Source organism: Augochlora pura, chromosome 8, assembly GCF_028453695.1.
Source record: "Augochlora pura isolate Apur16 chromosome 8, APUR_v2.2.1, whole genome shotgun sequence".
NCBI lineage: Eukaryota > Metazoa > Arthropoda > Insecta > Hymenoptera > Halictidae > Augochlora > Augochlora pura.
Window position 1 is genome coordinate 7,194,115 of NC_135779.1, and position 15,687 is coordinate 7,209,801.

Below are 15,687 nucleotides of genomic sequence, written 5' to 3' on the forward strand. Positions count from 1 at the left end.
AAATTTATTAAAGAATGTAATTTAAAATTTTTAAATTTCCCACTAGAATTATGCCGCCCTCTTCCGAGTTACAAAGTGTATTCACGGAAAGCTACATATCCAAAACTGTCTTTAAAACGTGATTGAATTTGCCGTAGTCGGTCTATGGTACTACGTTTAGATTGCACCGACATTTGTATTTGTACATTGTGTTATAGAATTCTGTGTAATTACAAGATATCTAGTATGAATCAGTGAACCAAAAAGTAAAGGAAAATGTCTTTGTGCTTGCGCAATATTCCAAATAAAGTTACACCTTTTGTTAATACGCGAAAACAAGTAACGAAAATCGATCATCATTTACCAAAACATATTAAATCGTCACTGTTTTTAGAAGAGGTATTTATTAATGTCCTTCGCAGGCTATTCTAAATTATTTCAACTAGGCTCGTAACTTTTATTATTATTATTGTTGCTTTGCATGGAATTATCAGTTATCCTTTATTGTGCAGACTTGCCGGAATAAGTTAACCTCATAATACTTATATAATAGTCATTATAATTATGCAGATTAATATTTTATCATTTCTTCTTGTACGTAATTAAAAATGATATCAAATGACATTCATCTTTTCAAAAACCTATTTATTTTTAAAAATTTCAGTTCTTGAACATACCAGCAACAGCAGTAACGTACACAGCAATCGATCATGCAAAAAAATCTATGCCAGTTACTTATTTTGATGCTCACACAGAATGGTCAAGTCTAGCAAATAAAACATTTAATTGGAATAAACAGACAACATGGATGCAACAGCACAGAAAAACAAATATTCCAACATTGAGCAGAGATGATGCTGATATTATAAATGGATCTGCATTTAATAATAATTTTCAATGGTTAGATTCATACATAGATCGTAGTTGGCTGCATCCAAAGAATAAGTCTTGTTTGTCTCATAACGAGAGACTTTCAAATAATAGGAATCTAGTTAATTCAACTTGTTTAGAAGAACAAAATGTTTTTTACTCCAAGTCAAGCCCCAGTGTGCAAAATGTAGAAGAAAAACAAACACCGTCTGGTAATCATAAACCGTCTGAAGAACAGTTGCAGAATGTATTTAATTCCCTTAGAGAAGATGTATGTATTTTCTTCGTAAATGTATTGTTTCGCCTTGTATGAAATTATTATTTATTTTTTACAGTTGCCACTGGTGTTTGTCAGGACTTTAAATTATCATATATATACAGAAGATCTGGTATTCGTTAACAATATTAAAGGAACAGTAACTACGTAAGTATGTAGTTTAAAACGTATTCGAAGCAAAATATACAGCTGTATAATACGCTACTAATATCTTTCAGAGGAGTTCTTCAATATATGAAGCAAGTGGCATGGTTAAGACTTTTAGGTCATATAAAATTTGCCTATGTCAAACTACAGATTTTAAAGATGACTAGCCATCCAGAAGATAGTAGTATCAAAGTTCGTTGGCGTATAATAGGTATGTCTGGTACACGCATATTCCTTACATTTTGGAAGTTGAAAGCTTGGCAGATAAGGCAACAAGCGGAAAATGAATCAGATTTGTAAGTGTGTTATTTAGTAAATTGATCATTGAATTGTATTGTATTATATTAACTAAATTGCGACAATCTATTGCAGATGGTATGACGGTTTTTCTACATTTTACGTCAATAATGACGGAAAAGTATTTAAACATGTTGTTGATAAATTAATGCCAGATCAAAATGATTTCAAAGAAAAATTGAAGACTCCTGTTGCAGCTAAATTAGCATTAATTGTGCCATTATTAACTTTGAATTCTTGCAATTCCATCATATATTGTTTAGACAACGAAAGCAAATAGAACAAATCAAAAAGAGTATAAGCATTGCTACATGTACCAGGAAACATAATTTATTTGAACATGCTTTTTTGGATGTTTGTAAGACCTGCGCACGTAAATGGACACATGTCGCATAACTTTTACATAATGATAACACTATGAACATTGAATTTCAAACACGTGTTGCTCTGTTAATTTATTCTCAGAAAGAATTGTAATAATATAAAGATAAATGAATGTATTAGTCATGTATTGATCATGTTACTAGAGCTATGTAATTAATACCTTATCAGCATTTTAGGAAAGTAGAAATAAAAATAGACAAAGCATTCTGTATAAAAACATCAAATTATGAATTGGAATTCAATTAAACTATTTATTATTGCTAAATGAATATACTATTTTTTTCTTCTCCAATGTGTAACAAAAATGTGTGCAGCTGAATATAATGAATTTTAGAGGTGGGTACCCAAATTGCAGAATATATAAGTAAATTGCATGCTTTCAAGGCTTGGTTAAGATAACATTTCATTGTAAAAAATAAAGTAAAATTTTATTGAATATGACAAATACGTTTTAATTATCAAATCTACTTATTTAGTTGCATATAAGACCTGTAAAAAAAAAATTAGAAAGGTTTAGTGTTAAAAACATATGTGTATAGTTCAGATATATAAATATTACCTAAATAATCATCCATCAGTGTACCAATAGCAAACTGCAATGAGAATATGTAACATTATTATATATTAGAAAAGAAATATTATATTATGAAACAAAATTTATATATCATAAATATACAAACAATTCCAGTGGCATCAACTCTTGTACCAACAATTTTCAGTCTTATTTCATCGTCTGGTTGAATGATTACATCCTAAAATTCATATCAGCTGTTTTGAAGTGAAAATTACTTTAACTTCATTATTATTATTACAACAATAATATTTACCTCCTCTTTAGATTTATAACACGGAGGATTTATATTTGGACAAAATTGCATGTCTGCTGGTATAGACTGTAAATAATGTTAGCAATGTATAAAACAATATCACATACAAATGGTAAAACAATAATAACTTACATGGTGAGATATAAAACATGAGAGAGGTCCTATTTCAGCAAACATTCCAACCTAATAAAGGCAAAATACAGCATACTATCAAATTTTTCTTCAACTATAAATCAACCAGAAAAAGTATTTTATTACCTTATTTACTTGAGTCACAATAGCATCTAACACTTCACCTTTGAATGGTCTAAAAACAATAGCTTTGTATTTAACAGGATACACTACAAACCCTTGTCCAGGTTGTATAATTCCTGCACCTATATTATCTATTGTTGTTACAGCAACTACAAAACCGTATCTGAAACATTAAAAATTATTTACATAATTCTTTAAATTAACTTCATCGTTTTTTTTATAGAAAATACACAAACTCACTTCCCTGTGCAAGTACCTTCCACTTCTGTATACAATTTTTGTTTTACAGTATCTAATAATTGGGGACCAAAATACCTAGGATGTAATAAAATTTCGTGTTCCAATGATATCTGTGAAAAGAAACAAATATTTACTAGTATTCTAATTATAATTTTTATTTCGTGACAAATTACTTACATGATAAAACATGGTATCTCCTTTTTACAGTATTATGTATATTATCAGATTACGCTAATAAATATTTACAAGGTTTAAGCATACCATTTAAACTGAATTTTGTCTTATTTTTAGGTTACATATATGTATCACTGTAAGTAACCTACCGTTTTAGGTTATTATACAGTATGAACTTGTATTTTTTTTTGTGGATGTTCTCATTAGTATCTTTTTTTTTACAAGACTATTGATATAGAATGTATTATAATTTGTATTTAAGTTATTTGTTTGTTACAAATTAATTATAAGAATATATAAAAACTAGCGGCATTGAATTCATAATCTCACAATAAAGAGTCGGTTCAAAAGATCGATCATTTAATCGAATTGGTCATTGTAAATTTTGGCGGGAATATTCGCATTAAGAATGTAAGCAGTATAATGCATTTAAAATTGGTTTTAGATTCAACAAAACAAATTGCTGTTTACTACGGAAAAATAGATTTATTCTATAATTTACTTAATACACTAAAATAGTTTTTAACATAACAATTCCAGTAACATGCGATGTTGTATTAAATCTATACACTTGTATATGCACTAATTTAAGATCTATACAGTAATTTAAATCTACGTGGCGATGTTATCGTTAGCACTATCGGTGTTTAAATTTTTTAATTTTTCTTTAATTTCTAGGGCTAATTTGTATCCAAGTTCCGGTCGACGATCTTTACCCACAACCATTGCCTTTACCTGATTAGAATTCACTATAACACCATTGCTGGCTATGACAGTAGCTTTGGTTTTTTCAATGTCAACAAGATCTACACCTCGGCTACAGTCATCAATAAGTATAGTACGATAGCCGCATTTAAGTGCGTCAACCGCAGTAGCTCCAACACAGACGTCATAGGCCAATCCACAAATGTATATGTCTGTGACTCCGATTTCTTGTAATTGCGATTGCAAGCTAGTATCCTGCATTTTCTTATTATCCCAAAAGACGGAGTACGAGTCAACTTCCGGGTTAGTGCCTTTATAAATTTTAATCGCATTGTCGATGACTTTTAGATCCTTGTGCAACTCTGCACCCCAAGAATCTTGAATACAATGGCGTGGCCAAAGACGCTGCTTTAACAACGGTGGTCCCCTGAACGTAATAGTGTCATAAACTTGTGCTGCTTCTTTTGAAATTTCGCTGCTTTCATCAACTTCCCTGTTAAAATATATAGCAGTTAATTTAATCAACAGATAAATTGTAAGAGCAGAAGTTATTTACCTAAGATGTAAGTTATCAATAAAAGATACGTGATCTACAGGATGCCAATCGAGAGAATAGAATACTGCATCAAACTGTACAGTGTCCAATAATCTGTTAATTGGCTCAACCACTTCTAAACCATCGTGCTCAGCAGCGCATTGCTTAATGTTCAAAGATCCCGTTATAAAATCATTTTGTACGTCCACGATTAGAAAAGCACTTTTCGGGCGGCAGCATACCTTAATCCAATGAATCCAACACATCTGAGTAATAACAAAATAAATTACAACGGGGTTGAATTTAATAGAACTAACGGTAATTTTATATTCACAAAGTATACCTCGAATTCCTCTTTGTCCATTCGTCCATCTCCTTTCCAATCAAATATAGAGTAAATCTCGTTCAACTGATCTTTTTCTAGAGTATAAACTTTCCCGCGATCATTACGAAACAATGCACGACAAATAAGTTCGAACTCTGTGATAGATAAATATCCATCTTCATCTTTATCAAAAGCAGTGAAACATGCGTCCATACTTCTTCACTGTGGCTACTAGTTCCTAAGTCATTTGTTTAATCAATACTCGCAGTACAGCTGCATAACCACCTTATATACTACTTTCACTCCTTTAAACTGCTGAGAAAATACTGCAATCTATTCCTATATAATGATCTTTAGTTTTACTGCACTGCAGTATCAACTTTTCATATTTACACGTACTGCACGAAGTTTACACAGAGTGTGTGTACAGATCACGGGTATGCGCTTTGTTCATAGTAACAACTCTTTTTTTTTTTTCCAAGAAGCATTTTTCAAAGATATGGAAACTTGAAATAAAATATCCGTATAGTCTCCTTCAAGTGTTTTATTATCGAATGACTTGAATTAAAAGTTGACATTGGAAATTATCATACAACTTTGTGTTTGTTTGCGTGACATATAATACCTGCTTGTATGTAACATGAAGTTACTGTACAAGTCTTTGGTGAGTTAGCAGTGACACATCAATTATTGCTTCAGGTTCCAACAAGTCATTTATTTTGTATTTCATAGATTCTTCATAAGCATATGTGACAGACGTATCAGTCAGATGCATGTTAGATTTGGCTAAAATTAGGATGCAATTACGTAGTCTTGCACATACTTCACGATTTGCTAGTGGGATTCTAGAAAAGTCTTGTGTGAAACCACCCTCCGATCTATCCGTATCCTGCTTACTGGCACCAATCCATATATAACCATTGTTTCCTAATATTAAACTTGCTCCGTTCTCTAAATTATGGAAATGTGTTTTCTTTCGCTTGATAAGAGCTGGCGAAACTTTTAACATTATCCCTTGAGACAATTTACCATATTTTAATACTCTGGTATGCAACGAAAGGGAACCATCTATAAATGTACTTTGTACTTCTGCACAAATTAAATCACCTTCTTGAAGGTATCGTCTCATAGTTTGTTCATCTTCTGCCGATCTTCTTCTCTAAGATGTTAACAGTAGAAAATTTTAATCAACACAAGCAAAACATAAAAATATTAATTTATTATTAATTTTGCTATAGTATTGTACCAGTTCTCCTCCAGGTAAATTGACGCTAGATAATAACAGAACAGAATCCAGTTTCGAATTTGTATCAACTTTCCAACGTTTTTGTTGCACCTCTGTTATGCGACCAACAACTACATCTCCTATTTCTCCTTGATAACGGGCTTTCAGCGGTCTTATCGAAATAAGTTTGTTCACCTTCTCTAAAACACCGGCAACAGACGCGCGTAACGTGTTCTCATCGTCTACGTAAGTCCCGTGACCTCTAAGAAAAATATACATAAAATGAATTAACAATCAATTTTACCAATGAGATTCGCATAATTCGGTTTACCTCAAGAAATCGGGTTGGCTGGATATTTCTTCACCCGGTGTATATATTCTCGGCTGGATATCTTCGTTTTTTATAGTCAAATAGTCAAGTCTATTTATAGCCAGACGTACCTTGATAGGTGGATATTCTTCCATTGTAATTAAATGTTAATTTCAATGTGTATTTTGCAATAGTTACTGTATGCATAAGATAAATATATGTGTATGTATTATATTTATGTTAGGTTATGTTACATGATTATTTTTGAGGTTAGAGGTAAATTGTATGTACTGCTTATGAATTAACAACGTGAGGTTTGGTTGAGTTTCTAGATACAGTAATGAAACATATTCTTGCATCCTTTTTTAATTCTATAATCTCTCGTTCACATCACCACCATTTCACTATGCAGCCAATCTACAGTGGATCCTGTTTTAGTAGTGAATCGTTAGCCAATCAAAACAAAGAAAATTTCTATATTGACCCTCGCTAATGGATCAATCAGCGGCCTCGAGAAGCCTAGGAGAGACTAGGAGTAGAAATTGCTTTACTCTGTTTGGCTGATGATACAATAAAACAGTAGGAAGCATTGTGACATTGCGATGAATAGTCACGTGACATTTGAAGAGATTCTTCACAACCTGACAACCCCAAAAGGACCTAGGAACACATGTGCAAAATCAACGATGAATTCTAACCTTTTTTAAACTTTAAAGTACGATACATATGTATTCATTGCATTTAAATATTGTACACACATAATAATTATGTATGTATGAACGACTGTAAACAGATAGTGACATTACATTTGAATTGGAGTTCTGAAAGATTATGTGAGTAATTTTGTTTTACGTGCAACGAGCGAACGTAATAAACGTTTTTCTTTATTTTTTAGCATAATGGAAGAGTTTATTCCAACTCGAGGTTCAAAAATGCAGAAAGATGCCATGAAAGAATTTGTAGTAGTCAATTTTGAAGCTCGCAAAAAAAAGGCGAAGAAAACTATTGATACCGAAATAAAGGAAGACACGTCTAAGTTTAATGATGGAAATAAGGACGTTGATCAAAGAAGGAAGCAAGAGCTCGAGATGAAACGAATTAGGTATGAGGTTATGAAATTTGGAATGTCCGGTTTTGAAAAGGTGAAGGCGGATAAAGCAAAAGTTCAGCTTGCCATAAGTTTAGGTGCAAAACCACCTAAGAATAGAGGAATTAATTATAATCTATTGAAATATCAGAGAAAAAAAGAAAAGGAAATGAACGAAAGCAATGAACACGTATCGGGACTTGAAAAGAGTATGATGAAGCATAAAACTGTTAAAACTGCTAAAACTGCTAAAATTAAAAAGAAAGGTTCTGGTATCTTAGACGTGTATGGGAAAGTAAGTAAGAAACCGGAGGGTAAAAAGAAAAGATGAAATTGCAACTGTAAACATTTAAAATATTTTTAGTTGCTTGATTGCAATTGATACAACATCAACTAATTATGTCTAACAGTAACATTTTCCATATATTGTACGTTATATACGAAGAATAACGAGTAATAAAATAATATATTTTATGTGTTTATGAATCATTTGGGCCAGCCTTGAGCTTTAATAATAGAGTACACATTTTCGCATATGCATATTTAAAATATATATGTATATGTATATATATATATATATATATATATATATATATATATATATATATATATATATATATATATATATATCCATATTTATACCCATATATATATCCGTATTTCTGGATGCCTCAATGGAATGATTTGGCATTTCAAGAATCTTTTCTCATATTCCCTCGAAGTCAGTCAAAGGCTGCAGCTGTTGGTGCCACCTCGAGTAACATCTGGAGAAAAACATTCACTCCTTCTGCAAGCAATGTAATGCAATATTTAGATTATACTCTTCAATAGATAGATTTTTTATTTTTTAACCGAACAAATGTTTTAGCAATTGACACTACGATTGAAACTTTTGCCGAATGTATGCTTACCCATAAATTTGGGCACATATCCGTATTTAACAAATGGGAGGTAGACAAGCATGCCCGCGAAGATGAACCCGGCCGCGTACAAGTACTCGATTTGAGGCTTATCGATGATCGGCGCTACAATCAGGTACGCAGAGATTCCAAGTACGAGCACAGGTATCACCAGCGGACACTTGTATGGTCGTGGATGATTTGGTCTGGTCCTTCGCATCACCAAAAGAGCGAGCATCGCTCCGCCATAAAAGATCCAAGCGGTGAACGAAAAGAAGTCTATCAGGGAATCTATGTTTCCGGACAATACCATTGCTCCTGGACGATACAAACGCACTTTATAGTCTTTGGGTCTTGGAATAATTGTAACATGTTACGAGATTGTATTATACATATATGCAAGTAGGATAGTACACGGTACCTGCAACAAGGGAGTGGAAGATGAGTCCCGGGGCGGGAGTAAATCGTCGCACGTGCACATAACTGAGACAGTCGAGCAAATGACCCTCGCGGGACGCGGCAAAGCATAATCTACCTGCTGCAAAGAGAGTACCATTTGCGGAACCGAACGTGCTGATCGCAACCGAGAGCGGCATGAGCCATGCCATGACGCCAAGAATCCGATTGCCAAAAGTCTGCAAAACGTTATACGAGGATGACTATTCCCATCGACTAGAGAGATTTTTGTTTTTTTTTCTGTTTTCTGTCTTTTCGCAAGGAGGTCCAATCGATTTTATCGTGGATTAAAAAATGTAACTAGAAAGGATAGGAATGTGACTAACGTTTCTTCTAATTCTTGGCTTCTAATCGAAACAAAAATTACAGGTTGTCGTCTTACCACTGCGACAGCTTCGCTTTCGATCATTTCTGACGGCGACATTACGGCTAGATAAGAGACGTTTATCAACGCGTAACAGAGCGTGACCAGAGGTATACCGATCATGATGGAACGTGGTAGATTCTTGGATGGGTCTTTGATTTCTTCCGTAACGTAATTGAGATTGTTCCATCCGTCGTAGGCCCACAAACCGGTGTAAAACGCGGTGGCCAATCTGCCGATGTTGATGGTATTGCCGTCCATCGAGTCAAAAGCGCCTTTCAAGTGCTGCGTGTTACCCTGTATCAACTTGTAAGAACCGCCGGCGATTACAACCAGTATAGCGATCAATTTGGCCGCGGTGAACGCGTTCTGCACACCTGTGGCCAGATTAACGCTGTAACAATTCACCAGCAATATTAATATTATCGCTAGGAGGGCAACGATCTTGACGACTTCCTCGGGTGGATCGCAGTCGGCTGCGAACGCCTCGACCGCGTATTGTGCGAACGACAGGCAAATAATCGCCATCTGCGACGGCTTCAGGACCAGCGTAGAAACCCACGAGAAAAGGAAAGCTGGCGGCGCACCAAACGCATCCATGAAGTAGGCATATTCTGCGCCGCTGCTCGTGTTCATCGTACCCAGCTCGGCGTATGCCAACGCGCCACATAGACTCAATATTCCGCAGGCCGTCCATACGAGGAAGCTGATACCAATACTGCCGGTTCGAACTAAAAGCCCTGACGGCGAAACGAATATCCCGGAACCTGTTGCAAACACGAAACGTGACCAAACATTACCATACCGTTAATACATCTATGAGGTATCTTGCTTATATATCACCCTTTCCTCCGCCCTTGCCAAAAGCATAAAGCGCAAAGTATTACCTATCATGGTGCCAACGATTAGAGCCACCCCACTGACGAGTCCCACCCGTCTCTTGAGGTGAACAGAGTTGTTCTCCTCTGGGTCCGTCCCCTCCAGCCCTCCACTCCCTCCACCCCCGTCTTCATCATCTCCCAAATCCCCCGATTTAGCTTCTTTTTGTTTCCGTTCGTGTAGCTGTTGTTGTTTTTGCTGCTGAAGAAGCGTCGTAGCAACAGGGTTCCAGCCGTTGCTGTTTCCATTATTTCTGGCTGATCTCGACACCAACGTCGACTCGGGAATCCCGATCCAACCTCCTCCGCCACCGCCGCCGCCGCTTTGCACCTGTTGCTGTGGCTGATTACCGTCGCTCGTCTGTGGATCATGTCCCACGGTAGCTGGAACACATCATATCGTCGTCATTTACCGATTCTCGTCAGTCTTCGACGCGCGTCGTAGAAGCGGTAAGGTTTTCTGCAGCTGTCGATAGAGAACCATACACCTTCATACATAGTTAACCGGACTTTATACTGGATGACTAATGAACGAATCCTCTAGTGGGATGATCGATACCGTCATTAAATAATATTTGCTACGGACAACCAACGCGAGTAGACACGGCTCCTACGTCGCTCTTCCGCGCCGAAACCAAGTACACGCGTACGCATCTCTTGATGGAACGCGTCCAATTCGATTTATTTGCATTATTTGGTCTGCGAGGAAACAGTGGGTAATGGTCGCTCTTCGCAGTCGAAATAAGGTGAAAACATAACAAATTTTTATTCGTCGAAGAAAGTTCTCTGGCACGAATCTCGTCACACAACTCGAATACGTTTCCTTGGTTGGTTCGAACGATCTCCGCGCGAATGTAACGGAGAAAAGCTTTAGATCGTGACACCTGAATAATTGTCGTCGGCGATCAACTCGAAAATTAGCGGCGATTCAAAATACGGCGAATCTCCCGCGTCGCGTCGCATCCCGTCGCCCTTTCCTCACTGATGTAAACCGTGTTGCATGGTTCAAAGGAGCTCGTGGCGATCTAAAAAGCGGCAAACCGTTGAATTTGTATTTAAGCCGCCACGTGACCCCTCCATTATTATATTATTATCTTCGTGAGACGCGCTGCTGTTACCGTAATAGTTCGCGTGGCCGGGTGCCAACAGATTTCTCGTGACCGGGATCGTTTATTGCTTCTTTACGTATTTCATCGTGCGACACTCTGGTTGAACCGCACGCGCGCGTCTCCTATACTCGTGACACGTAATTGCGTTTCTTGTTCACACACGCGGTCTTTTTTTTTCGTTTTTTTTTTCACTGCAACGACGAGCGTGCGCGTGCTCGCGCCAAGCTAAATTGAACGAAATTCGACGGCGAGCTTATTAATCGTTCGCGTAATTGGTTCGGATTAGGTCGTTGAATTTTATCAAAGCGCGAGTTTCAGCCGCGCACTGAAAATCAATACTATCGGCATCGGCGGCCGATATCGATAATCGATAAACCGTACGACAGGAGCCAATAAATCTTCGTAGAAAAATTTGCAATAAAAGAATCATTCCGATCGCGTACGCTTCAATGGGCCACACACGAACTTGTTGCATTCCCCCGCGAACGAATTCTCGCGGCCGCCGTATATCCGCCGTCCAAGCCGTGTTATTCTTCTCAAGGTGACCTTTCGATAAAGAAGTATCGATTTTCACGATTTGTTTATGGTCTACCACACCGTGACATTTAGTTATTTAAAACAGATGAAACAGGATTTCGGTCCGACCGGATTATAGAATCACGGCGACACGACGGTTAGCGTGTTTCTTCGGTTAGTGTCGAGTGTCTCTGGAAACACGAAGAACGTAGTTCGTGTCTCGTTTAAAAGACAATCGCGACCGATATTTCGCTCCATCGTCGAGCAATTTTATTGCTAGGCGTAAGGGGGAAGCCGAGTTTAATGGTTTTAAACGGTTCAAGTAAGAGAGATGCTCGCCGGACACGCAGAAGGTGGTTGCCACCAACTGCGCTCGCACTAACACCGACGATGACTAACGCGACAAATCAAGTTGCAAAATTCCACAACACGATATGCAAATATAGACGTTCGCGGAAGTCACCGGATTGTATTTATGAGCTATGCCTTCATTGTTTCGAGAGAACTCGAGATTTATTTTGTAAAGTCTTCTCTATTGATGAATAAGACTCTTAATAAGATATGGTTTCGTCGAATTTCTGTATCGCGTTAATTTCACTCGATTAAATCGACGCCAACGTTCTTAATTATCTCGTAGCCGCGTCTCGAGTTCTATTCGATGCCCGTTTGCTGGATTGTAATTATTATAGCTGCGCGCGACTATTCCGAATCGTGTGAACGCCCATCGCCACGAGGCATCGTAATGAACCAATTGGGTTTAATTTATCGCGTCTGTGAAAGAAACCAATCTTTGAGCGCGCGGCCGCGACCGATTCAAGATGAAGGTCAACTTGCTTGAGAAAAAGAGTATTAAATTGTGCTTGGAAGCTTAAATTTGTTTGACCGAGTCCCGAGTGACGGAACGAACGCCGAGGCAACAGCTGAATTTCTACGGCTCCCCTGTCGACAAGGATTTAATGTGAATACAGGGTACATAGATCGATACTCGAATGAAACTTTTATGGCGACGAATCGATGATCGATCGAACACGTTTGCATATTAACGCGTGCACGGTCCAAAAGCGATCTGCAAACACTCGCCATGTGCAAATACGATTGAAGAGCATTCAATTTCCTTCCCACGCGAAGCCTACAAGTTAAATTACCTGTGTAAAGCTGCCGATTTATAGCTACGAAACGTTGCCCAATGTTTCTCGTTTTGTTTTATCGATTACTTGTATTTTCTATCGTCTGGCGACTCGGTCGAACCATCTTCCAGCGAATGATAAATAATAAAAGATCGCATCCGTGATGACGTTACGCGGGGACAGGGTTGCATTTATTGAAACGCGTTCGTCCGACAACGAGTAACGTCGCGAGATCATTGAGAAGCGTATTCCGGGTACACGAGCACGCGTGCGAGAGACGCGCGTAAATACGTGTAATTGGCTTAAGCGAACCCGTCGTTCGTGCGCCGCTATTCGTCGAAGTGCTACTGTGAGCTCGCTTATCTATTTGTGGCCGCTTCATACGGCACATATTCATTGTGAGACGTTCAAAATAGGCTCGCGGAGTCGAACTCGTGGGAAGACGGTATACGCGATCGGTGTCGAACCCGAGCTCGAAAGTGGGCTGTGGTTTTTATGCGGTAACGAGATTAAGCGGATCTCGAACCACTCGATGGATTGTAAAGAATTTAAGTCTCCTCTTTAGACAACAACCTAATGCAATAATGTATATATATATATATATAGAGAGAGAGAGAGAGGAAGAAACTGAGCGCTCCTTCGAATGATCAACTTATGTTAATTCGTCGTTCTATGAAATGTATCTCGAGCAGAGTTTGTGCCGGTGAAACGGACACCGTCCGCTGAGACGTCAGAATTTTTGTTTGCCGGTCTGATATCGCTACGGGCCCTAGATACCCGACTCCGTTTGCTTACACAGCGAGCCACGAGGAATGGCAGCGCATCGATGAAAGATCGATGAACGCGTTCCCTCGACGCGTGTTCAGTAACATTCGTACACCGTGTCGCGTACAGCGCGGACAGGAGATCGCATAAATAGAAAACCCGTGGATATTCTCGTATCCCGTGCACTTCGTGAACCCTCCAGTTCTGCGATTTCGCAGTATGACGCAACGGCTCGTGAATTTCGGCGGCCGCCACCGTTCTCCCGCGTTGCATAACCAGAACCAATGCCCCTGAATGAACGCTTCCTGTCCGACTCGGCCGCGAATTTGGTCACGGAACAGCCCGACCAACCTGGACGCCTATACACGTAGTATACACCTGTATGCGTGCATGTATGTAACCGACCGAGAAACTTATTCGCGCCAATTGCGCTCCACCGTAAACAACCAGATTTGCCAAGTCCGAGAGACGGCCGCGGCCGTGCACGTGCATCGGACACGGCGATACGACCCCCAGTCGGCCTAACGTGTGGTTTTATCGCGCGTACCGATCATTAACTATAGATTTTATTACCTTGTAGAGTCGAGGCGCGATCGTTTCGAGCGGCGTTTCCGTGCTTCCATTATGGTGACGATAAGACAACCGCAAAGTGCGAAAACATATAATTAACCGAGAGACAACTGTGCCCAAAAGCCCCGGGGGTTGTCGATAGAAATTAACGCGCCTATCTTATCGCGCATACATAAGTATTTTCTTCTGTTTTTAATAAACTACGAGAACCACTGATAATACCCTGAGCAATATTATTTAATAGATTTAACTGTTTGTAGACAAAGAAGAATCGATAAGGAATATTACAAAGAAATATTGACCCCCGTTGACCAAGTTGGAACGAACGAATAAATTAAGGGATAATCGGTAGGAGCTGCTGGACGATCGGGTCGGAACAGACCCGGGCATCGCCCGCCATTCAATGGATAAAATTAGTGCGTTCTCGGGATTCGATTGGTGAATCCTTTGTTTCTAAATTAGAAGCGGTGTTATGTTCGACGCACGTTTCAAAGTCTCGAGACCGTGCGAAGCGTAAAAGCGGCGCGTTACGGCACCGAGTGCGGCTCGTAACCGTTCGTATAGGCCGGCGGTGTGTCGAGAAAAGCCTTGTACCAAGAATGAAAGCGGTGTTTATGAATGAAGTGACCCGGGCGAGGGTTGGAAAGCGCGCGAATCTTTTCAATTGAGAGAACAATGCGCCTCTCTCGACGGGTGCATCCTCGTGCAACTCATATATGTAGAGTAATAAACGGATGAGACGAAAGGATCATAGCGACTACTCGAGTCCGATGTGATTGGGTATACGTATATCGCTTACCTCGTTTGAAGGGCGCGACATGCATGACTCTAAGAGGGACCGATAAGAAGGGCGGACTGTGAGACCGCCTCTCATGACACTACGCCGACTGTTCAATTCAAGCAACGTCTTCGTCAGACTATAGCTGTCTTCTACACGCCGTCTGACACCTTTCCCGTGAAAACGTTCCCTCGCAATTCTCTTGTTCGAGGTTCGATGGGCGACCGTTCCGTTCGCCCCTTGCTTCTTCGTCCGCTTTCCGATTTGGCTGCCGCTTGCCGATGCCGCCGAAGTCCTTTCCTCTGACGATTCCGATGCACCCCCTTCTACTTGATTCGGCCAGGCGATTCTACCGTGAGTCTCTCACTTGTCCACCGATCTCGAGAAAATGTTTATTCAACTGTAGCGTATTGCGGAGACGATATGCACTGATCCAGCTCTGACGATGAACTGGGCTTTCAACTTCGACGGAAGGAGCCGCGGCCGTCGCCGTTGAACACCGACCAGGAACGAGGCCAGGTAGGGGAAGCTGCGAACAGACCAACAGGGACAGCAGAATGGACGCCGAGCGTCGGCGCCACAATTCGC

The 15,687-nt window shown here is 39.2% G+C and overlaps 5 protein-coding genes across 6 annotated transcripts; 2 read left to right on the forward strand and 3 right to left on the reverse strand.

The window, feature by feature from the left end:
* The first annotated feature begins 110 nt into the window (after window positions 1-110).
* On the forward strand, window positions 111-2,219 carry LOC144474416 (uncharacterized). Its single transcript, XM_078189232.1, has 5 exons — window positions 111-378; window positions 644-1,120; window positions 1,185-1,273; window positions 1,345-1,569; window positions 1,646-2,219. The coding sequence occupies exons 1-5, from the start codon at window positions 256-258 to the stop codon at window positions 1,848-1,850; spliced, it is 1,119 nt and encodes a 372-aa protein (XP_078045358.1). The 5' UTR covers window positions 111-255; the 3' UTR covers window positions 1,851-2,219.
* A 146-nt stretch (window positions 2,220-2,365) lies between these two features.
* Rpb7 (DNA-directed RNA polymerase II subunit RPB7) lies at window positions 2,366-3,767 on the reverse strand. Its single transcript, XM_078189234.1, has 8 exons — window positions 3,454-3,767; window positions 3,277-3,386; window positions 3,040-3,199; window positions 2,914-2,964; window positions 2,782-2,847; window positions 2,635-2,706; window positions 2,514-2,547; window positions 2,366-2,443 (listed from the first exon to the last, which is right to left on the reverse strand). The coding sequence occupies exons 1-8, from the start codon at window positions 3,463-3,465 to the stop codon at window positions 2,427-2,429; spliced, it is 522 nt and encodes a 173-aa protein (XP_078045360.1). The 5' UTR covers window positions 3,466-3,767; the 3' UTR covers window positions 2,366-2,426.
* Window positions 3,768-3,920: 153 nt separating this feature from the next.
* Naam (Nicotinamide amidase) lies at window positions 3,921-6,835 on the reverse strand. Its single transcript, XM_078189240.1, has 6 exons — window positions 6,572-6,835; window positions 6,262-6,502; window positions 5,696-6,174; window positions 5,034-5,229; window positions 4,712-4,956; window positions 3,921-4,648 (listed from the first exon to the last, which is right to left on the reverse strand). The coding sequence occupies exons 1-6, from the start codon at window positions 6,703-6,705 to the stop codon at window positions 4,063-4,065; spliced, it is 1,881 nt and encodes a 626-aa protein (XP_078045366.1). The 5' UTR covers window positions 6,706-6,835; the 3' UTR covers window positions 3,921-4,062.
* A 91-nt stretch (window positions 6,836-6,926) lies between these two features.
* On the forward strand, window positions 6,927-8,796 carry LOC144474419 (40S small subunit processome assembly factor 1). The gene is made up of 3 exons (XM_078189235.1): window positions 6,927-7,383; window positions 7,446-8,435; window positions 8,506-8,796. The coding sequence occupies exon 2, from the start codon at window positions 7,450-7,452 to the stop codon at window positions 7,966-7,968; it is 519 nt and encodes a 172-aa protein (XP_078045361.1). The 5' UTR covers window positions 6,927-7,383; window positions 7,446-7,449; the 3' UTR covers window positions 7,969-8,435; window positions 8,506-8,796.
* On the reverse strand, window positions 8,286-15,631 carry LOC144474415 (b(0,+)-type amino acid transporter 1). 2 transcript variants are annotated; one of them, XM_078189230.1, is made up of 7 exons: window positions 11,353-11,483; window positions 11,119-11,259; window positions 10,244-10,618; window positions 9,375-10,123; window positions 8,958-9,171; window positions 8,549-8,854; window positions 8,286-8,424 (listed from the first exon to the last, which is right to left on the reverse strand). In XM_078189230.1, exons 2-7 carry the CDS (start codon window positions 11,195-11,197, stop codon window positions 8,360-8,362), a joined length of 1,788 nt encoding a protein of 595 aa, XP_078045356.1. In that variant the 5' UTR covers window positions 11,198-11,259; window positions 11,353-11,483; the 3' UTR covers window positions 8,286-8,359. The 2 variants fall into 2 exon arrangements, with proteins under 2 accessions (XP_078045356.1, XP_078045357.1); XM_078189231.1 differs by lacking the exons at window positions 11,119-11,259; window positions 11,353-11,483 and adding an exon at window positions 15,121-15,631.
* Window positions 15,632-15,687: the final 56 nt, after the last annotated feature.

Bases quoted from the DNA above. Each gene is read 5' to 3' on its own strand.
- LOC144474416 (XM_078189232.1), top strand. From the start codon at position 256: ATGTCTTTGTGCTTGCGCAATATTCCAAATAAAGTTACACCTTTTGTT. The intron at 1,274-1,344 runs GTAAGTATGTAG...AATATCTTTCAG, and splicing joins ATTAAAGGAACAGTAACTAC to AGGAGTTCTTCAATATATGA. The intron at 1,570-1,645 runs GTAAGTGTGTTA...AATCTATTGCAG, and splicing joins GCGGAAAATGAATCAGATTT to ATGGTATGACGGTTTTTCTA.
- Rpb7 (XM_078189234.1), bottom strand. The intron at 3,200-3,276 runs GTGAGTTTGTGT...TTAATGTTTCAG, and splicing joins GAAGGTACTTGCACAGGGAA to ATACGGTTTTGTAGTTGCTG. The intron at 2,548-2,634 runs GTTTGTATATTT...TTCTCATTGCAG, and splicing joins GAGTTGATGCCACTGGAATT to TTTGCTATTGGTACACTGAT.
- Naam (XM_078189240.1), bottom strand. From the start codon at position 6,705: ATGGAAGAATATCCACCTATCAAGGTACGTCTGGCTATAAATAGACTT. The intron at 6,503-6,571 runs GTAAACCGAATT...TATTTTTCTTAG, and splicing joins AGCCAACCCGATTTCTTGAG to AGGTCACGGGACTTACGTAG. The intron at 6,175-6,261 runs GTACAATACTAT...TTAACATCTTAG, and splicing joins ATTTACCTGGAGGAGAACTG to AGAAGAAGATCGGCAGAAGA.
- LOC144474419 (XM_078189235.1), top strand. From the start codon at position 7,450: ATGGAAGAGTTTATTCCAACTCGAGGTTCAAAAATGCAGAAAGATGCC.
- LOC144474415 (XM_078189230.1), bottom strand. From the start codon at position 11,197: ATGCGACGCGACGCGGGAGATTCGCCGTATTTTGAATCGCCGCTAATT. The intron at 10,619-11,118 runs GTGTCACGATCT...GATGTGTTCCAG, and splicing joins CGCCGACGACAATTATTCAG to CTACCGTGGGACATGATCCA. The intron at 10,124-10,243 runs GTAATACTTTGC...TGTTTGCAACAG, and splicing joins AATCGTTGGCACCATGATAG to GTTCCGGGATATTCGTTTCG.